At 36.3% G+C, this 21,611-nt stretch overlaps 3 protein-coding genes across 6 annotated transcripts; 1 reads left to right on the forward strand and 2 right to left on the reverse strand.

The window, feature by feature from the left end:
* Positions 1–279: 279 nt before the first annotated feature.
* LOC107673102 (caspase-9-like) lies at positions 280–6,849 on the reverse strand. 2 transcript variants are annotated; one of them, XM_016466570.1, is made up of 10 exons: positions 6,506–6,849; positions 5,868–6,066; positions 5,556–5,603; positions 5,375–5,427; positions 4,183–4,359; positions 3,994–4,083; positions 3,620–3,767; positions 2,522–2,710; positions 2,293–2,402; positions 280–962 (listed from the first exon to the last, which is right to left on the reverse strand). In XM_016466570.1, the coding sequence occupies exons 1-10, from the start codon at positions 6,635–6,637 to the stop codon at positions 855–857; spliced, it is 1,254 nt and encodes a 417-aa protein (XP_016322056.1). In that variant the 5' UTR covers positions 6,638–6,849; the 3' UTR covers positions 280–854. The 2 variants fall into 2 exon arrangements, with proteins under 2 accessions (XP_016322056.1, XP_016322055.1); XM_016466569.1 differs by having other exon boundaries at positions 5,556–5,660.
* A 1,555-nt stretch (positions 6,850–8,404) lies between these two features.
* Positions 8,405–14,783, reverse strand: LOC107673104 (polynucleotide 5'-hydroxyl-kinase NOL9-like). Of its 3 annotated transcripts, XM_016466574.1 has the most exons (11): positions 14,705–14,783; positions 13,273–13,799; positions 12,914–13,090; positions 12,505–12,550; positions 11,079–11,209; positions 10,697–10,841; positions 10,255–10,351; positions 9,974–10,071; positions 9,645–9,806; positions 9,091–9,365; positions 8,405–8,871 (listed from the first exon to the last, which is right to left on the reverse strand). In XM_016466574.1, the coding sequence occupies exons 2-10, from the start codon at positions 13,744–13,746 to the stop codon at positions 9,256–9,258; spliced, it is 1,440 nt and encodes a 479-aa protein (XP_016322060.1). In that variant the 5' UTR covers positions 13,747–13,799; positions 14,705–14,783; the 3' UTR covers positions 8,405–8,871; positions 9,091–9,255. The 3 variants fall into 3 exon arrangements, with proteins under 3 accessions (XP_016322060.1, XP_016322058.1, XP_016322059.1); XM_016466572.1 differs by lacking the exon at positions 12,505–12,550 and having other exon boundaries at positions 12,868–13,090; XM_016466573.1 differs by lacking the exons at positions 12,505–12,550; positions 14,705–14,783 and adding an exon at positions 14,161–14,668 and having other exon boundaries at positions 12,868–13,090.
* LOC107673103 (zinc finger and BTB domain-containing protein 48-like) lies at positions 14,784–20,716 on the forward strand. Its single transcript, XM_016466571.1, has 11 exons — positions 14,784–14,920; positions 16,159–16,908; positions 17,123–17,418; positions 18,156–18,267; positions 18,412–18,504; positions 18,590–18,676; positions 18,798–18,952; positions 19,212–19,348; positions 19,477–19,641; positions 19,989–20,077; positions 20,182–20,716. Exons 2-11 carry the CDS (start codon positions 16,159–16,161, stop codon positions 20,614–20,616), a joined length of 2,319 nt encoding a protein of 772 aa, XP_016322057.1. The 5' UTR covers positions 14,784–14,920; the 3' UTR covers positions 20,617–20,716.
* The last annotated feature ends 895 nt before the right edge of the window (positions 20,717–21,611 follow it).

The following is a 21,611-nucleotide window of genomic DNA, read 5'->3' on the forward strand; positions in this document are numbered from 1 at the left end:
CAGTTTTCCTTTAACGGAAGGAGAAGTGGCTTGTACGGATCAGATTGCATCACAGGTCATTTTTGTTCACTTGTGCAGCTGCACTGTTCCTATTTATTTAATCCATCCAAAGTTATGAAGCACAAAAGAAGGAAATAAAAACAGATATGTTCTGTTTTTGCAACAGATGGCACCTACTTAGTACCAAATAAGTTAATAACAGTTGAAATTCACTTTATTATTAAACATGTTAAGTGAGACCAAGCTTCGCTTTCACATTCTCACACAGTTCTTTTGCTCTTGTATGTGTTTTATTGGTGTTAGTGTGTGAGGACCTATTCATTTCCTTCCTCTCCTGAGTGTCTTATCTGTTTCCCATGATAAATCTAAATCTAAGTCTGTTTGTGACTGTATTAGTCTCATTAATGGAACTATAAGGTTCATTTTAGATTTTTATTTATCTGAAATGTATTTTTTATTCAGTAGAAAAGATGCACAGTATGCAACTGGATATTTCTTAAGAACATAGTGACCGTTAACCACCGTCAAATACCACAAATGAACCACAACTGCATTAAAAGTCTATTGTCCTCCTACTGCCGTGCACTATAGAATGTTAAAAAAAATCCATCTGCATTTTACAGTTAACAAGTTACAAGTTTTTAGTGGTTTATATTTGTGAAGTTCACCTTCTGCTTGCAAATGTAGAATTCTAAAAATAGAATCATGTTAAAACCAAAAATTCCAGTCAAATGTTCTGTTCACGTGGTTCAGTTTATGATGTAAAAATTACAAATATGTTTTTTTTATCACATTATATCAAGTACATGGTAGTGTTCCCACTGCAGCAAAAACAAAAAAAAATCTTAGAGTGATCATGACAGTGAAGACTGAAAGTAGAGAAGTTTTCGGAGGAAGTTGAACGATCCGGGCATTTGTTTATACAAGCCTTTGGCAGATATCTGGGAGACTGCAGCATTTACCTAAAGAAAATAGATATTCATATATATAATTTATTTTAATGCAAAAACATTAAAAATAAATAAATTATATATTATGTATAAATGTAATTATTTGTGCTTGAAAATCAAACCAAAACATTTTGGTATATTGCATAGGCACAAATGATATTAACATAGTGTCTATTTTTGCTTAACTATCTGACTAATCTATGTAATTAATATAACTTAAAATAGGTTTAGCTTTATGTATTTTTTGGACACAGGACACAAACCTAAGGCTGCGTTTACACTGCAGGGCTGTATGCACAGATCCGATCTTTTAACCATATCCAACTTTTTCTCCCACCGGTTTACATTCACTTATGTCATGACTCATATCCGATACTTACTGTACATTTACTGTATATGAATCCCCACCTAAACATGAATGATAACCCATGGTGATCTCATTCAGCAAAATGGTTGACCCTCAGGTTTTGAACAGCTATAAAAATTATTTATATAATTTACATTAGGTGGTTCTTTAACTTTAATGCACACCATCTGTGATTATCCCGCTTATAAAATTATCACTTGCCAGCCAGTAGTTAAAGATGTCATTGATGTTTGCAGCACAAAATTTAAATTAATATAAAATAACAGTAGTTTTCATAAGTTATTTCATCTACAGGTTGTTAGATCTAAGTTTAAGTTTCAATAAAAGAAGTTGAGTTTTTGCGCAAGCATACAGTATACAGGCAACATCTGCTTCGTAATGTGACAAGTTATAGTGGGCAAATGTGTCTCCATCGCCTTGTGATGGCTTGGAATTCCAATAGGAATCAGATTTACGTGTTTAGATGTAGGTCAGATGTCCAGATATCGGATATGTATCTGATTTAAAACCATATTTGGAAGCAGCTCAGAACAGATGCGAAGAAATCAGATCTCATGTGGATTTTTATGTTTTGACGTGTGCAACAATATCCAATCTGCATCATGTGAGTTCAAAATCTGATTTTTTGTTTCAGTGTAAACGCAACCTAAAAGTATGAATGAATTTTATGTCTGCCATCAGTAAAAATATAGCACTTAAACAGGAAGAGTTTGTATGCGATGCAGTTTGAGGAGCAGACTAGTATTTGCATGGCGTCAAATCTTTTTAACAAATTATCTATAAGCTAGCAGAATATATAAGATAGCAGAATATCTACTGCTTGATATGATACATACCATGATACTGCTGTACTCTAACTGGTAGCATTATTATCGCATAATTTGGTTTGGTGTGGTTTATTTTTTTTCCATTTTTGAGAACATATTTATTGTATCTAGCAGTTGTTTTAAGAAGCTTTATGGGACAAAGACATACCATCATTAGCATGGTCACCAGATCATCCGTGGCAGCATTCTCCTCAAGCACACAATCAAGATTCTCCACATACCAGGATCCGGCCTGTGTGTCCCTCCAGGAGACGTAGCCTGCAAATGCATTAGCATGAGTCATTTACTTGTGTTTGCCAATCAAAAGGGAAATATTAATCAACCAGAAAAACTATTTAAGGCACAACATGTAATTCTGTAATGACCAAAACACAGACCTGGAAAGGTTGAGTAGGACACCAGGATGTCGCTGGGTGTAGGCAAAGTGGCCCGAGCATCAAGTTCATCAGATGTGCTGAGAGAGTCACTGCTGGAGGATATGGGAATAGCGTCCATCTGGTCATCTATCCCACCCAAAGAGGGCTCCACCTCATCTGGAGAAACCTCAAAACCTGTGTCCTTCTCACCTACAGGTGAGAAGAAAAAAAGTTAGCTTCATCTGAAAAACTACAGCACACTAGGAAATGTTCCATTTCAAAACCTCTGATTATTTTTAGGTATGGTCACATTAGCAAAATTTTGGAAAAGGTCCATTGTCTATCATAAATAATGTAGCGATGTATGAAGCACAGCTCACACCGAAATCTCCTACAAACCAAGCAGCTTTCTGTTGGTTAAAACTGTGAATTCAACTTGAACCAGTTGCGAAATCTGTGTGGGGAAAATTCTTCATGGTGAGCTGTAAGACTAATGAAAAATCATGATCCTTAGCTTAAGCCAGACAGTGATTCATCTTTTATGAATCATTAAAATATTGTTGTCCGGTATGCTGTGAGCATGAAGACTGTAGTATGTACACTGTGAGCTTTTAAAAGCTTAGCTTAAAGGTCCAGTATACTTTAAGCAAAAATGAAGAATGAACTGGTGTGATATAATTTCTAAATAACTAAAGGCCAAAATGAAGTTCGCTCATGCAAATATCTGCACCTATGATCCAACTGCTGTTTTCTTACCAGTCATTTTAGTTGTTTTTTTGTTACAGAGATGAAAGCATGCATTTATATATTCATCAAAACATCATTTTCAGCAGCATTCAAACTTGTTTTTACCGCTAAATGAAGAACAAAAAAAGAACTTCTCTGTGAGTATATCAATGCCCTAAATGTGTGATATGAATAAATGGTGCTCATAAATGTGCTGTTGGGATAGTATTCTCAAATGAAACACATCGGCCTAGATGTTTGGACCCGGAAACAATATTCCTTAACAATCAAACTGAAATGACTGGATTTTGAACATGAAAATTCGCAGAACCATAGTAAATGTGACCACACCTTTTGGCTACAAGACTTGTGAAAGATTTCTGAGATGCCCACCTCCTCCACAAGCCTGGATGAAGAACAGTTTGGGCTTGCCCTGCAGAGAAGGACAGTTCTGGCCGTTGAGGTAGTTTGTGATTAACTGAACTGGGACAGCTGGTCCGTCAACACCATGAACTGCTCCGGGAAAACGATTGTGGTTTGCCTAAACATTAGAGAAATGTCGAGCACCAAAGCAGAATGAGAAAATTGCACTAATGTTTTTGTAATTGGATAGCTTGATGGTGTTCTACAAAAAGTGAGGAAGCGAATAAAATGTCTTTGCAGGTTGTACTTCTTTGTTGAAAACTAACTAGTCTTCATAAATGTGAAAAACAAATATAACATGTATCCTCTTTTTTTTTTTGAAGAAAATATATGACTGGTTTTACCTCAGTACCATGTGAAAGGATGATCACCACACAGCAGTCATACGCAGAATGATCCCTCTTTGCTAAAGATGCCATCTCATGTCTTATGCGCTACAGAGGGCAGAAAATTCATTTTTAAAATGTATTAAAGACAGACTTTTATCTTACTGCTTTGTTTACAGTGAGAAGAAGAGGAAGCACTGTGCTTACTTTGTACTTCAAGTTCCTTTTTGCAATAACCTCAAAGTTGAGAGCTTTAAATCTTTTCTCCATCTTGTCGCAGTCAATGTCGGACCCCTTTCGATCTTTTAGATCACAGTCTGGGTCAAAATCCACATTGTTTATAATCAGGCAGATCCCACAAGGACTGGCATCCATCTTATAGCACTGCACAAAAAATATTAAGTGGGTGGTTAGGTACAATGGCGCAATAAAAACAATTTTTTCATAAGAAGTCTCTTATGCTCACCAAAGTGGTATTTGTTTGATCAAAAAATACAGCAAAATACAGTAAAAACAACTTTTATTACAATTTAAAATAAATTCAGTTCTGTCATGAAACTTTAGATGGCGCAGGCTGATAAGTCCTATCTCAGTCTGATATAATCACATCATTATTCACATGGTGCAGCAGATTGGTTTATGTTGCATCAGCAACCAATGAGCTCGCTGCTCAACATTCAAATACTTGGCCAGTGTTTGCTGTAGCTGTTTGCTGCACGCTTTGTAATCCTCCACCTTCCCCAGCTCCACCTGTCTAGATCTGCTACGGGTAATTTCATGCATGTTATATGTGCAGCAACAGGAAGTCTTACATGCTCACAGCAGTATGTCTGTGGATGTATTGACAGTAGCAAGTATCAGTACTTGCTCTGCCTCATCAGCAGCAGCAGCATAGCAGATCTATTCCGCCAAGACCAAATACATCAACATTGCTATAAATATTACCATGCTAATCTTTCAGAGAGTTGCCATGACAGAACTGTTATCTACTTTACTATATTTTGAAATGTAATTACTTTCTGTGATGGCAAAGCTGAATTTTTAGCAGCCATATCAAATCTCACTGACTCCAAACATTTGAACAGTAGTGTTAGATGCTTAAATATGCGCATTTGCACATATTTGCATTCTTTTATTTTAATTTTTTATATGAATACATATTAAAAGTAGTATTACAATATAACAGCATTGGTGCTAAAGAAACATTTCTAATTATCAATGTGGAAAACTGTTGTGCTGCTTATTTATTAATTTTTTTGGTAACCATACACTTCTAAATTTTGAGAATCTTTTCCGCACACAAAAGTAAGAACACTTGTACACAATTATCAGTTAAAACATTTAAACAAATCATCTTTTAAAACATTCAGGATTGTTTGCTGAGAATGATCACGTTTACCTGTATACTGTCTCTTCTCGGTCTGGTTGGTCTCACAGCTTGAGTTTCAGAAGCTGGGTAAATGCATAAATCCAAAGGTTATTCATGCTTTTTAACCAAATTGCCCTTTACTTTTAATTGGTAGTATTTCACATATGAGAACTAACATACTTTATTGAGAATTAAAACAGGACTGACTCACATGGGCTAAGAGGATTGGGCACAGGGAGTCGTTCTGGTCTCAGTGGTCCTAACCGTGATGGAGTAAAATCAGGTCTGTCAGGTTTTTCTGTATATTTTGGATTTTCTGCATCGAATCATAAGATTAAATAAGATATCTCTATGCATCTTTAATATACTTTAGGGAAAAATCATAGCAGAATGCCAGTTACAGGCAAGGCTCAAGAGGATCATGGGTAGGTGGGGGTGTTTTATGTTCCACTGTATTATGGGAACATCCCAAGTAAATATATCCAAGTAAATCCTGTGTGTTTAATGGAAGTAACACACTTACGGACTGGCAGAGGGATCAGCGAAGGCTGTATGGGGACAGAAGGAGGCAGACGAGCACCATCTCCACACTGAAGGAGCTCTGCGAGGGCATGTTGGCCAGTTTCACGCAGACACTCCAGGAAAGCTGGAAAAGCCTGACTCCCTCTCGTCTCTAAGTCTATCACCAGTTGCCTGGCTTGGTCACGTCTTGTTATCTTGCTCTGTTAGGAGAACAACAATGTTTCACATTTGCAGCTTTGCAACAAGGGAACCACTCACACAGGAATGGTCATATCATCTTACCTTCATAATTGTAAACTAAACTAAACAATGCACATTATTAACAAGTGAAGTGTGAACATCCTGTATGAAGCATGACAGTTAAGCAGATTGTTAGAAACTGACAGTCTGAGTTTCCTTTCACTTTCAGTGCATCATGTTACCATACAATTAAAATAAATGAACGGTGACTGTGACAGGTTTTATGCTTAGAATTCTTCTTTTGGGTTACACAAAATGAAAGAAAGTCATACTGGTTTGATAAGGGTGAGTGAATAAATAAATTGTACTGTTCCTTTGTGAACTTTCACAATGACCACATGCGAATTTATAATCCCGTTCCCAGTTTCCCACCTATGTAAACAAAGACATGACTATTACCTGTATTTCATCGATCATGTCCTGGGTGAAGACCCCCTTTGACAAAAGTCCATCGCAGATGTCTGCAGGATTTAATGCCGTGACTAGATTACGCCTGTTCCTCTGAAGTATCTGTCTGTGTTTGGGGTCCATTTTAGCAATAATTCGGTATTAAAAGTGTTTATGACTATGAGACGTTTTCAATACAACGAAATATTTGTTAATTAATTTGTGGAAGTAATATACAGTAAACGCGGAAAAAAACAATAAAGCTCGAACTGAGCTGAATCGACTTTTAATCAACACAAACCGGAGCTCTGCTCGCTAGGCGCTTTTATTCTCTTCCTTGTTTACATCTTGCTGGCGATGACGTCACATATACAGTAAACGCGGAAAAAACAATAAAGCTCGACCTGAGCTGAATCGACTTTTAATCAACACAAACGGGAGCTCTGCTCGCTAGGCGCTTTTATTCTCTTCCTTGTTTACATCTTGCTGGCGATGACGTCACGCTCTCTGGGCTTGGCAGGTGTTTACCAAAGTACACAGTGAAACTGAAACGTTTTAAGTTGAACATGTTACTCATGTGATTTCTGTCAAAATGAAATACAAAATTTCATACGTAGATAAATAAACGTAGTTTTTAACTGTATAGAAGTGAAATATAAAAAAGCAGCTAATATTAGTGATAAAGTTCCATACACATAAAACGAAATAAATAGAAGTCATGTTATTATTAAACATTGAAATAATGTTAAAATAATATAAAACAGTAACCTTAAAATTATTCTCGTATCAATTTTTCTTATATTGTTTGCATATTACCATCAGATGATTTAAAAATTAAACCAAATGTAGTCCTATATAAAGTAACATTAAAATGTTTAAAATAAAGGTAAAAATGTGTATTTTATTATTTCTGCTTTCTTTTACCGTGTGTGTGTGCACTGCTTTGACAATATCGTACATAAAATTATGTGTTGGGGAGTAACTAGTTACATGTAATGGAATTACGTAATTTAAATAAATGTAACTGGAATCTGTTACAGTTAGTGAGAACAAATGTGTAATTACATTTTAGTTACTTATGAATATGTAAACGATTACAAAGGGGGTTACATCTCAATTTCACATATTTACCCTCAAAATGATCTCAAAGTAAAAAGAGGTGAAAGTCTGATTTTGTGGTGGATGTGCTTTAAAATGAAATTATTATAATTTTAATTCAAGCGATAACCAATTTTGAAAGTCTGACAGTAATTAGTGTTAAGCACCACAGTAAGTTTAACCCTGCCTGCTTTAAATGTTTGAAAATTATTATACAGTTGAAAACATTCATTAGAAATTTAGAAAATAAAAAAAATCGAATGTAATCAGTTACTTTCATAAAACAATTGAAATGGTTACACAACATATTACATTTTAAATAGGATAATTTGTAATCTGTAACCTATTACATTTCCAAAGTAACCTTCCCAACACTGATTATCATGCCAATATATGTACTTTGAAAGTGAAAATGAGAAAACTGTAGCGCCACCTGCTGGTAAATACAGTGAATGTTGTAATATGTTGTAAAGCAGCAAGAGAAGGCAGATACTGTGAAGTCAAAGGCCAGTGTTGTTTGTGTAATTTGTATGTTCATATCTAACACAGATACAGTGCAGTGAATAAATGCACATAAAGACACCTAACTTAGGCATCTTTTGCATTGGTTGTCAACTAGGGGTTCTCAACAAACAACAAAATGGCATTTAAAGTAAGTTGAATTAAAATAACCTACTATAATTTCAATGCTAAAAAACAAGCAGTTTTATCATTACAGTACTATATTGTATTCTACAGTACAAAATTGTGTACTAATCTATTCACAGATAAAAAAAAACATGGTCAATGAAAAACTAATTTCTTGACAAAAATGAAACCCACTTTAATATTTTACAGTCTGCATTATCTTAGTTTGGGAATGTGACTTGGTAAAAGAAAATAAAGACTCTTAATAGACATGTTGACAAACTGTAACAGTACAGCAAATCAAAACATGAGGAAGAGTTTTCCATATGGATCTTAAACATGGAGCCATTCAACAAGAGATAAAGAAACAGCATATGAACTCATACACTCCATCTCTCCACAGTATACAGACCAAAAAACTTGTGTGGATTTGTACATTCAATGGCAAATTTTACCTCAATATTTAGGGTATATAACAAATACAAGGATACAAATGTCGTTCACAGAAAGCAGAGTCCATACAGAAGAGCTTAGTTATTTGACTTTATAAAACCAGGCCTTGCCAATCCCTTGTAGATGTGAAGCTTTCCTGCCCCTTGGACTTCAAAACTGTAGTCTGTGGTAACGTAAGGGAAATCTCCTTCAACTCCATGCTGAAACAAGACAAAAAAAAAACAAAGACCCATCAAGTTTTGATAACCCTTACACAAATGGTTATAGATCATCTGGACCTTTATATTCAGTGAGTAAATTGTAAAATGCACCCCATTGTTTTGTATAACAAGAACCCTTTGGTCATTTCATGGATGTCCATGATCTATACTACTAACCCCACACTTTTGAACAGTAGTATATAGTGCTGAATCACGTACCTGCTTGGTGAGCAATATTTTAGGCAGAGTGATCTCTCCCAGCAGGAGACAGTTCACATGCCTCAGGACAGAGGGGGACACTGGAGTAACCAGAAAGTACAAACCACGTGCCATGTCTACCCCTCTCAGAACACCTTAAAAACACAACAGCAGGCAAATTACATTTTAAGGAAGATTGTATAATCCTGCATTGATGTATAATGAATATTTGTAATGCAACAGCAGGTTAACAGAAAACAGGCGAATGAGGTCGACCAGTATCTGAAAGCCATGACCTGTGAAAGAGAGAAAGACGAGATAAGTCAGTACCAGAAACTCTAACGAAAACTATTATTATACCTATTAAAAACAAAATAATAAATATTAAATATTCTTAACAGGGCTACCAATTTTAGAAAACAAAAAATACTTCTGACCCAGCTTAATCAGTATATCAAGCTATTATATTGATTGACAGTCCTAATATTTGAATAAATATACAAGATCCATTAATGAGTTGATATACCGTTCGAATCAATATTCCTATTTCACATGCAATATTTTTTATTGCTGACCTCTGATCCAGCCCATAGTATTGATGATGACAGGACTTTCTCCACTGACATGACGCCAGAGGGATTTGAGAGACTCCAGATACCGATCGATGTCAGCCTGACAATCTGCCTGACCATAATACACCATGTGCTCTGGGTCACGCAGGTGTGTGAAAGGAGGCCCTAAGAAAGAACAACACAATCACAAACATGTCCATTTTTGGGGGTATATAACAAAGAACATATGCTAAATGTAAGACACTTCTGAATTGACAGAATCTTTTAAATGATACTGGTGAAGAAAAATGTACTTCCTGTGGCTATATGGAGATGGAGAGTATGACACATACCCAGCAGTGGTTCTGTAACTGTGTTCAAGGAAAGACATCCGGGAGGGGTGAACTCAGTCTGGCCTAGATCACACTCCAAATACTCTACACTTGCAGTGCTACACACACACACACGCACACACGCACACACGCGCACACGCGCACACACACAACAAGGTAGAGAGGACAGATACCAGTTTAAAATGACATGTAAAGTCCTTAAATAACTTTACAAAAGCACAAGATTACTCTCAATTTATCCTCTTATTACTAAACTGATAAAATGAACTACTTGAACTCACTGATTGAGCAGGCTGTTAATAAGGTGTCGATTGAGGGTGGATTTGCCAGAAGACTTCCCCCCACACACAAGAATTATGGGACAGCGGACAAATTCCCCTGTGGGCAATTTTTTTTTCTTCTTTAATTACACAATTATATATTATAAAATCATTTATACAGTTTATATCAACTTTTTAATTATAGAATTAGTCCAACTAGTTACCTGCCCAGGCACTGAGCAAACTGCTTATAGCTTCTCTGTAGCTACGTGACAGCACCAGACCCTGTGCACAAGGTCCACGCAGAGATGTTACACCCACAGCTGACAGAACAGGGCTATAGACGGCAGCCTGAGACTTCAGCTCCTTCTGCAAGATGCATAAACACCACAATTATATATTATAAAATCATTTATATAGTTTATATCAACTTTTTAATTATAGAATTAGTCCAACTAGTTACCTGCCCAGGCACTGAGCAAACCGCTTATAGCTTCTCTGTAGCTACGTGACAGCACCAGACCCTGTGCACAAGGTCCACGCAGAGCTGTTACACCCACAGCTGACAGAACAGGGCTATAGACGGCAGCCTGAGACTTCAGCTCCTTCTGCAAGATGCATAAACACAGACACAAATATATCTATGTTGCTATGCCAGGATGTTCAAACAAATAATGTCACAAGCACCACAGAGTCACAGTGTTTACATTCTTTCTACAAATGGTTTACTTAAAGTTTGCATGTGCATATTAAACTGGGAATGTATTTTAACATCACAAACAATATACATATCAGGTAGGTATTTCAAACATGAACGTACAAAATCTGAAAGGTCACCAACTTACGGAGTTGAGGCCAAAGATCTCCGAGAGCTCTGAGAAGCTGGTGAGGAAGCGGGTGAGCGGCGTGTCCAGAGGCTCCAGAAGCACCACGCAGGAGTCAGAATCCACCTCACTCATGAGCTTTTTACTTGGCTCTAGACATAAAAACACGAATTGCAACAGAACGTTAGAAAGCAAGTGCAAAAAAAGAACTTTAGTGCAGGTAGAAATTAATTTAAGGCAAGAGACTAAAGACAAAAACTGGTCAATTTTGAGCTATTTGGGTTTTCGTGTATCTAAAATACATGTTTGTGTGTTTATTTTATGGCACTTTACCCTCAGGCCATCTAAGATGTAGATGAGTTTGTTTCTTCATCAGAACAGATTTGGAGAAATTTAGCATAACATCACAGCTCACCAATAGATCCTCTGCAGTGAATGGGTGCCGTCAGAATGAGAGTTCAAACAGCTGATAAAAACTTCACAATAAACCACTAGTAAAATAAAATCAATACAAAAAAATGTAATGAAAAAAAATTCTTACTGGAGGAAGCAATATTATGAGTAGAGGACTTTTTTTTTAGCTGGAAGCAATGGTTTGAAGTTAAAAACATCTAAATGATGGGTTTATTGCAAACGCAGCTTTTCACTTCACAAGATGTTAACTGATGGACTGGAGTCATTTAGATTACTAGTGGATTATTATGTTGTTTTCATCAGCTGTTTAAACTCTCATTCTGACGGCACCCATACACTGTAGCGGAACCATTGGTGAGCAAGTGATGTTATGGTAAATTTCTCCAAATCTGTCCTGATGAAGAAAAAAACTTATCTACATCTCGGATGACCTGAAAGTGAGTACATTTTCAGCAAATTTTCATTTTGGGTGAACTATTCTTTTAAAAGCCATTCTCCCAGATTGAGTTTTCTCTCATGTATTGAGCCAGACACTTCAGTAGCAATTACATACACTAAACGTTCCAGTTTTATTCCTATCTATATTTTGACGATTTTACAGAGGGGTTTATTCATATATAAAGTGTATACAAATTTTATTCCTAAACACAGTGTTTTTTTTCTGGCTGTTGACAGCATTTCCTGATTCATGGACTGATAAAAAAAAATAAATAAAAAAAACGAAACAAGAATTTTGAACCTGGCTTTACCCAATGTTCAGATTTCTGTTCTGGAAATGTATGCAAAGTGCATAAATGCATATGTATAAATGTATATATATATAAACATGACATTTCAGCAAACTTGTAATACACAATTTTTTTGTAATTATTAATGTAATCAATAAACTAGGTATATATGATGATGATTATATCTACTACTACTTTTACCCCATTCACCTGCAATGTCTTTCCTTAATGGAAGATATGAGGGTGAGAAAACTACATAAAATTAATATAAATGTAATAAGGAGGCAGGACACTCCTGATGCTACCTGAAGAGAAATATTTGCGAACAATGGCTTTTGCTTCCAGCAGCCCCTCTTTCTTGTTCTTGCCGGAGGGGGGGTTGTTTCTGTTCTGGAAATGTATGCAAAGTGCATAAATGCATATGTATAAATGCATATATATATATATATATATATATAAACATGACATTTCAGCAAACTTGTAATACAAAATTTTTTTGTAATTATTAATGTAATCAATAAACTAGGTATATATGATGATGATGATATCTACTACTACTTTTACCCCATTCACCTGCAATGTCTTTCCTTAATGGAAGATATGAGGGTGAGAAAACTACATAAAATTAATATAAATGTAATAAGGAGGCAGGACACTCCTGATGCTACCTGAAGAGAAATATTTGCGAACAATGGCTTTTGCTTCCAGCAGCCCCTCTTTCTTGTTCTTGCCGGAGGGGGGGTTGTTTCCTAAGGCCGTGATGGTGAGAGGGCAGTGAGACGGTGGTGAGAACAGGGGGTAAGGCTGTTGGCCCTCCTCGATGGTGAAGCCCAGCACCTCTACGTGACCATAGAGGCAAGTGAGCAGGCACTTCCCACGGAAACACAAGACCTGCACAAACATCAGACACAAAACTCAGTCTTCATGCAGAAACTAGTGATGGGAAATCAATATGATTAACTGATCAACATTTGACTGTTTTAAAGTTTGTAATGCTAATATTATGAATAACATTATACATACACACACACATCATTGTGTTTAAAAGCGTATAGCTGAGATTATCAGTCTACCTGGCCTTGTTTCATGACTAAAACAGCACGGTTGTGGGTATGATCAAAGTGGGCATGGAATTGAAGACCGTCCTCCTCCATCTGGTCTGTTTTAGGTGAGGTTGAACTCTCCATGCCATTCTTAAGAACACTATTGGCATATTCACTCCATTCTTGAGAGTCCACTGAACTGCTGCTGTCATCCAGTTCAGTGCCTCCATTTGTATGGACATGAGCAAAAGTCACAGAAGTGGCCTTTTCCTTTCTCTCCTCAGGAAAACGGTCTTCAGGGATAGGCTTCGTATACAACTTCTTCAACTGTTTTAATGCAGGTTTCTCCCTTTTGGTTATCTGTTGCGCCAACTTTGCAGTCCCAGGACTTGTATTTAGGAGCAATGAGTCCCGTCTGTGTATCATTTTGCGCCATTTATTCTTGCCATGGCGTTTTGTGGAGTTTTGCGACCGAGGAGAAACCTTGTGGACTTTCATTGTCATCCAATGAACTCCAACAAGACTAAAAACGTCATAAATCCAGGGCAGGGAGACACCTGTGAATGAAGACAGTCAAGTAACGACAACATAAGCACAGCTGGAGTCACTAAAAGGATTTTAAAAGTGGATGGACAGATAGAAAGATAGAATAACGAAAAGCTTAAACAGAATATCATTAGGTTGCTGGCTTTGTCAAGTTAACATAATAGCTTAATCCCTACCTGTTATTAATAGTAATAGTACTACCTGTTGGCTTACCTTATTCATTTGGTATAATATGATGCAATATTATCGTACCACACACATTATTACTAACCTCTAGTAAGAGTATAATTTGTTGTGATTTGATACTTTCACAGCTGTTAGTTGTTAAACATAACTGCAGCGATGCCGTTAGTCCATGTAACGTTAACTTACCTGTTTAAAGTGAGAAGCCGCTGTAACCGGTAACAACACAGATTTGAATCAAATCAAACGTGGAGCACGTATAAATAGAGTTTCTGTGAATATGCCGTAGTTTCTATGTAACTGGCAGTGGCTTCATGTGAGCATCAAATCACGCTGCACGATGCTGTTGTGGTTCCACTCCACTAATCGAGACGAAGCTGCTCATTTCCCCCTTTTGATCTGCTTTAAGACCGCACTGTCACCGTTTGAAAGGATAAATATAGTAGAGACAAAGATGAGACGTAAAACATATTAAATGTAGCGCTCTCTGGTTAACAGAAGCAATTATGTGCAGCGCTGCGCGCTCACAGTTAGCGTTTGTGCCATGTGATGGCCAATAACAAATGTCACGGAGTTAGAGTTTTAATTCTATACTACCATCCTGAATAAATACTTCGCTATAAAATAATTTACCATAACTTTCAAAAATTTTATAAATTTGAAGAATTGGTGTGCAGTTTGGTTGTATGAACTAAACTATTCAATCAGTTCATATTTGAAGAAATGCACTTACAGCGTAATGGGTTGAATGGCCAGCTATCGGAGACGTCCAACAATATTTCAACGTCACTTCCTGTTTCTGTTTCAACATGGCTTCTTGATGTTTAGCTCAAATTAAGCATTTGGTGCTATACGTTATATATTTTACTTAGTAAGTTACATAACGCATATATGTGGGCTTTCAGTATATGAAAAAAAGATGAGAGCAGTGATCTAATTTACGCTAAAGGTGAGTCATAAACGCTTGATTGTGCGGCGAGTAGTTTAGGGAGCGTCATTAAAATGCGGACATTGTGGTTAACGTTAAGGTAATATTAATGAATCAAATAGTTGTTAACTAGTCAAAGTTATCCGCATAGTATGGGAAAACGTTCTTGAGCATGGATGGATGAAAACGTGCAGAATTATACTGTGTACTGTTTTATAAAATGAACTGCGCCAAAATAAGAGCTTACCATAACCAACTATGCTTGTAGTACAATAATTGCAGTATTTTAGGATTTTCAAGAATTGCTCAAAGTTGTGCGATCTCTACAAACATTGTGTCTTAATAAAACATTTATAAATAATTATTATATAATAATAAAACCAAAACAGACACGTTATTATTGTATTTTACACAAATGTAGTATAATTCTGAGCATGAACATGTTTTCTTATCATACATATCCATGATAAAATGTTTTTAAAGTAGTTTAAAATGTAACTAAGTATTTTTGTTTATAATTTTAATATTTAATTTAAATGAAAACGTGCAGAATTATTCGGTGTACTTTTTAAAATAAACGGAACTACACCAAAATAAGCAAACTGTTGCTATAAACACCCATGCTTGTGCAATAATTGAGATGTTTCATGATTTTCTACAATTATTTAAAGTTGCATAACACATTTATTAGTAATGAGAGTGTAATAATAAAACCAGACCACTTACCACATTTTTTATTTTACACAAATTTATTATAATTATAAGAATGAAATTTTATTATTATTATAAATGCCCATTAACACTATTTGTAAAAATATTTAAAATGTAAATGAGACATTTATATAAATAATTTACTATTTATAATTTAAATATATAATATTTATAATTGTAATATTTAATTAAATAATTTTTTGTGAACTGTTCATAAAACAAACTAAACCAAAATAAGCGAGCTATTGCAACAAACAACTGTGCTTGTAGTACGATAATTGCAGTTTTTCATGATTTGAAAAAATTATTTACATTTATGAATAATTAGCTTGAGCTTTTTTGATTATTATAAATATCCGTGAATTAGTAAAAATTGACATTTTTAATTAAACATTTATATTTATATTACTTTAAATAGAATATTTATAATTTAAATGAATACATTTATTAATTTATACATTTATGTTGTATGTTATGTTGTCTTTATCTGTAATTTCATGCAGATAAAATGACTATTAAAATGAAACCGATGTCTCCTGCTTGTCCAGATGGAGATACTTGCTGAAGGGACCTCTCACGCTCAGCGGGTGCTGTCCTTGCTCAACCAACAGAGGGGTCTTGGCCACTTCTGTGATGCCATGTTGAGCACAGCGAGTGGACAAGTGCATCTGGCCCATCGCAATGTTCTTGCCTGCTTCAGCCACTTGTTCCAAGACCCCAGTTCAAACATGCCATGTATAAAGATCGAGCTGCCATTAGAGTGCCCTGATGATGGACTAGAGCTACTGCTTAACTTTTTTTACACTGGTGAACTCCAGTTAGACGACAGCAATTTAGAGAAGATTCAGAATGCAGCTAGCGGACTATCAGTGCCGGATTCTCTCATACCTTGCCAGAGTTTGCCAGGTGTAGAGAATTTACAGTCACCTGTCTCTAGTGAAGATGAAAAAGACAAACCACTGTTCCCTCTCACATCTGCAGACGCTCAGCCTGATCACACCCCGAAAGGAAAGACTAGATCTTGGCAGAGGACGAAAAATAAGTCTGATGCATGTAGGGTAGGTTCAGAGGTCACAGCTAGCGATGATGACCCTCCTGCCTCGACGTCTACTACCACCACACGTTCTGGAAGGCATGTAAAAGGGCCCAATCGACTAGTCGGGGAAAGTCCTATGTCTACTGTGATGAGGCAGGGAGCAGGAAGAAGAAAACCATCATCTCTAGAAGACAAAGAGCAGGAGACTTCTGCCACTGAGTACGGAGATCACCTCAAACATCAAGACATGAGTGAGACTGAGGTGCTCAGTACATCCATACTCAACCAGAAGACATTTATTCAATTCAAATAATTGAAACTTGATCATATATGCATTGATCTGACAATTTAATGCATTGATTATAAAAGTTGCTATAATAATGCATCGTGTCCAATTTTTGACTTAATTTCACTTAATACCAAATCCAAATTCTTGATTTTACTTGTAATCTGTTACTGTTAATTCTCTGTTGCAGGTGGATGGATCTGTTGATAACCAAAATGACAATGATGTCGACAATGACGATGATGATGACAGTGACAGAGGTGACAGTATGGATATTCTTATTGAAGGAACTGATGAAGAGTATGTGCCTCATGATTCACCTTGCTCGACCTCAAAGACTCCACGGGGAAAGCGCAAACGACATGAAAAATGTACCAATAAAGAGAATGGGGAAGGAACATCTAAAGACAGAAAGAAAGGCTCTGTCCAATGTCCAACATGCCATAAAACATTCCTCAGCAAGTACTACCTGAAAGTGCACAACAGGTAAGTTCCTCTTTGTTAGGCATATATTTATATATATATATAATATACATATGTATGTTTTAATATCTAAAAAGTATACATATGTACACACCACTATTCAAATGTTTGAGGTTAGTTAGATTATTTTTTTTAAAGTTTCTTATGCTCACCAAGGCTGTACGTGTTTGATGATAAATACAATAAAATTGTGAAATAATATTACAATTTAAAATAACTGTTTTTTATTTTAATAAAATGTTATTTATTCCTGTGATGCAATGCTGCATTTTCAGCAGCCATTACTCCAGTCTTCATTCTAATATTCTGATTTGCTGCCCAAGAAACATTTATTATTATTATCATCAGTTCTGAAAACAGTTGTGCTGCTTAATAACTTGGAAATGGTGATTCATTTGTGAGTAGAATGTTCAAAAGAACAGCATTTATTTGAATAGAATGCTTTGTTACATTATAAATGTCTCATTATAAAATGACACATTTGACTAATTTTAATGTGTCCTTGCTGAATAAAAGTATTAATTTCTTTAAAAAAAAAGGTACTGACCCCTAACGTTTGAATGTTTATATATAATTAATAATATTGTAATTACATACTGTATATAACATTATTGTTATATATAGAGGCTGGTGTTTTTTTAAATTGCTATTTAATTCTTTTTTTTAATTTTTATAAGTAATATGGCTCATCATGCCTTAATGTGAAGTTCCATCTTTGCTTCCTTCTTGCTGTCTGCAAGGAGACATACAGGAGAGAAGCCCTTTGAATGCGCTAAATGTGGGAAGTGCTACTATAGGAAGGAAAACCTGCTGGAGCATGAAGCCAGGAATTGTCTTATCAGAGCAGAAGTGGTGAGTTTGAAAGTGGAGGACAATTAACAATATGCATAAATACAATAAAATAACAATAATGCATCATTTTTGGTAGTTACTGATGCACAAATGCAGCTTTTATATTACAAATACTTACTTAATGCAACTTTTGGTTTGTGCCAGGTGTTTTCGTGTTCAAAATGTACCATGACCTTTAAAAAGCGACATGAGCTGCGTCTTCACACGGTCACACACACAGGAGAGATGCCCAATAAGGTACGTCATCCATTGTAGAGGTCAGATATGACCTTTTATCAACAGACATTGTGCCGAATCGATGTAATTTTACTTGTCATGTTAGTGCACGTCATGCCCTGAGCAGTTCATGCAGAAGAAAGACCTCAGGATCCACATGATTAAAGTTCACGGAGCTCCCAAACCACACGCTGTAAGTGACTCTAATGCTAATAACTTGGTCGGCAATATCATAACACCCTGCTATTGAAAACTGAATAAAATCAGAGTTTTTTCTGATTACTGATGTATTATCTGTCACATGTCTCGTCTAGTGTCCGTTGTGTCCCAAGTGTTTCCTGTCCCGCACTGAGCTACGTCTACACGAGGCAGCCAAACATCGTGGTGAGAAACTGTTTGTGTGTGAGGAGTGCGGCCATCGGGCCTCCAGCCGCAACGGCCTGCAAATGCACATCAAAGCCATTCACAGGTAAACACATGACATGAACAACAAAGAACTGAAACATGCTTTATTTATTGTTTAGACTGATTGCTAATTATTTTTGCCCGCTATTCAAAGTCGAGGTTGTTAGCGAATTCTGGAATTATGCATGCATGTGGTGAAAAGACAATAAATAGCTGGACAAGAAAGAAACCTTTTTGTGATATTTATATGTGTAATCCATTTTGCATGTTTGTGTTTACTGGTTGGATTCTCGCTGAGCTGTATCTATTGCGCTTCTTTCCAGAAATGAGCGTCCTTTTGTGTGTGAGTTCTGCAATCATGCTTTTACCCAGAAAGCCAATCTCAACATGCACCTTCGAACACATACTGGAGAGAAACCTTTCCAGTGCCACCTCTGCGGCAAGACATTTCGCACACAAGGTAATTTCACAGACAGAGTGATTTAGCTCGGGCTATTTTGATTTCTAGTTCATTTTTAAAATCAAATCCATGCAGTTTCTGTATTAGTTTTGTATTGTTAACCAAATGTTTGCTGATTGTTTGAACAGCGAGTCTGGACAAACACCACCGCACACATACAGGAGAACGGCCATATAGTTGTGAGTTTTGTGAGCAGCGCTTTACTGAGAAAGGCCCTCTCTTACGCCACATAGCCAGCAAACACCAAGAAGGTCGACCACACTTTTGCCACATCTGCAACAAAACCTTTAAAGGTAAGATATCTGGACAATTACACTTTTGAGGCAGTTTTGAGAATAATTATATAGATAGCAAAAAGAAAAAATATTATGTTACATATTATTAAAAATTGTACAAATTGTTCATTTATATACTGTATAATATATAATGATTGCTTATATATAGTTTATATTTTTATTGCTTATATATAGTTTAATATTTTTTCTAAATATCTAGATATCTTCTAATATCTAAATTGATACACACAAACACACACACACACACACACACACACACACACACCTCTTGTATAATTTATACTACATAAAAAACATGTATTTATTAAATAATAATAATTAAATATCCCACAATACCCCATCAGCCATTGAGCAGCTCCGTGTTCATGTACGACGTCACAAAGGCATGAGAAAATTTGAGTGTACTGAATGTGGTTACAAGTTCACCAGACAGGTATGAATTAGATGTATTTATGGATTAACATATATCAGAAAAATTACTTTTACATTTCCTACTTGATGTCTAAGATTTCAGCATCTCTATCCTGCTTTTGACAGGCACATTTGCGACGACACTCACAGATCCACAACCGTGTGGAGAACTACAACCCCAGACAGAGACGCTTACGTAACCTGGTAGTGGAGGACGAGAGTGCAGCTGCTTCATCTAGTCCTCCCAGCCAGGCAGAGGCTCAGGCTGAACCAGCAGACATGGTTAACCTAGTTATCCAGCCAGAGGTGGTTGTGGTGGAACAGGTCATCTCAGCCTCTGCTGGAGAAACAGGAGGAGAGCAGGCCACATGTTCAATGACTGATGGAGCAGTGAGTGGTGAACAGACTGTTACTGGAAGGACTGATGGTGGAGTGGAGCAGACTCCGTTCACTGTAGCAGATGTGATGGAGCAGACCCTGCTGGTGACCGATGCATACCCCATCCATCAGTCCAGTGTGGTGGTGGAACTGCCCAGCTCTGCAGCTGATGGGAAAGTCTAAATGAAGGGACTTATTGACTCCAGAGCAACAAAGTATGCAGTTTAAAGGGTTAGTTCATCCAAAAACGACAATTCTGTCATTATTTCCTCAACCTCATGTCGATCCAAACACGTAAGACCTTCGTTCATCTTCGTAACACAAATTAAGATATTTTTGATGAAATCCGAGAGCTCTCTAACCCTCCATAGACAGCAAGGATCCTACCACGATCAAGGCACAGAAAGGTAGTAAGGACATCGTTAAAATAGTCCATGGTCCAACTGTAATTTTTGTGTGCAAATAAAACAAAATGACTTTATTCAATGATTTCTTCTCTTCCGGGACAGTCCTCCGCCATTATCGACGCATGCGTCTGGTGCTGCTAACGTAGAATTCACCTTGTTTACAAGCAGAGGAAAGCAATGCGCATGTGTCGGTCATTATTTTTGTTTTCTTTGCACACAAAAAGATGAACAAAGGTCTTACGGGTTTAGATCGACATGATTAATGACAGAATTGTCAGTTTTGGGTGAACTAGAGACATTGTAAATAAGTAGCTTTCTTGCATTAATTTATTATCTTCAAAGAAGTTGTAAATTACAGTGGACCTGGTTGTATCAAGCATGATGATGCAAGATCATCTTGAGATTTCCATAACTACATTTTTGTGATCAATAGATTGCCTACCGGAGTCAGTAAAAGTCATTTGAACCTAGCTTCTGCAAAAATGTTTAGCAGTTAACCAACGTTTTTCAGTAAGACTGTGTCTACAATTATTAATTGAAAATGTTCTTTCGCTGTTTGGATGAACAGACAACTTAAAAGCTTTTTATTCTATAATGAAAAACTAATGCACTATGCCTCTCTTATTTGTACTTGCACTTGAAGTTACAAGATGTTTGACAAAATTGGATACAACAACATTTGACCAAAGTTCTTGTAAGAGACTATTAAAGACAATTATAAAACAAGAAAACAGTCATGAGCTTCATGTATACTCTTGTTTTAATGGAATA

Source organism: Sinocyclocheilus anshuiensis, unplaced genomic scaffold (assembly GCF_001515605.1).
Source record: "Sinocyclocheilus anshuiensis isolate Anshui unplaced genomic scaffold, SAMN03320099.WGS_v1.1 scaffold364, whole genome shotgun sequence".
Lineage (NCBI taxonomy): Eukaryota > Metazoa > Chordata > Actinopteri > Cypriniformes > Cyprinidae > Sinocyclocheilus > Sinocyclocheilus anshuiensis.

Excerpts from the sequence above, each read along its gene's own strand:
- LOC107673102 (XM_016466569.1), bottom strand. The coding sequence starts at position 6,637 with ATGGACCCCAAACACAGACAGATACTTCAGAGGAACAGGCGTAATCTA. Across the intron at positions 4,084-4,182 it reads AAAGGAACTTGAAGTACAAA|CGCATAAGACATGAGATGGC; the intron begins GTAAGCACAGTG and ends TGCCCTCTGTAG. Across the intron at positions 3,768-3,993 it reads TCCTTTCACATGGTACTGAG|GCAAACCACAATCGTTTTCC; the intron begins GTAAAACCAGTC and ends TCTAATGTTTAG.
- LOC107673104 (XM_016466574.1), bottom strand. The coding sequence starts at position 13,746 with ATGACAATGAAAGTCCACAAGGTTTCTCCTCGGTCGCAAAACTCCACA. Across the intron at positions 10,352-10,696 it reads TTTGCTCAGTGCCTGGGCAG|GGGAATTTGTCCGCTGTCCC; the intron begins GTAACTAGTTGG and ends AATTGCCCACAG. Across the intron at positions 9,366-9,644 it reads TACTATGGGCTGGATCAGAG|GTCATGGCTTTCAGATACTG; the intron begins GTCAGCAATAAA and ends TCTCTTTCACAG.
- LOC107673103 (XM_016466571.1), top strand. The coding sequence starts at position 16,159 with ATGGAGATACTTGCTGAAGGGACCTCTCACGCTCAGCGGGTGCTGTCC. Across the intron at positions 17,419-18,155 it reads TACCTGAAAGTGCACAACAG|GAGACATACAGGAGAGAAGC; the intron begins GTAAGTTCCTCT and ends GCTGTCTGCAAG. Across the intron at positions 18,505-18,589 it reads CAGGAGAGATGCCCAATAAG|TGCACGTCATGCCCTGAGCA; the intron begins GTACGTCATCCA and ends TTGTCATGTTAG.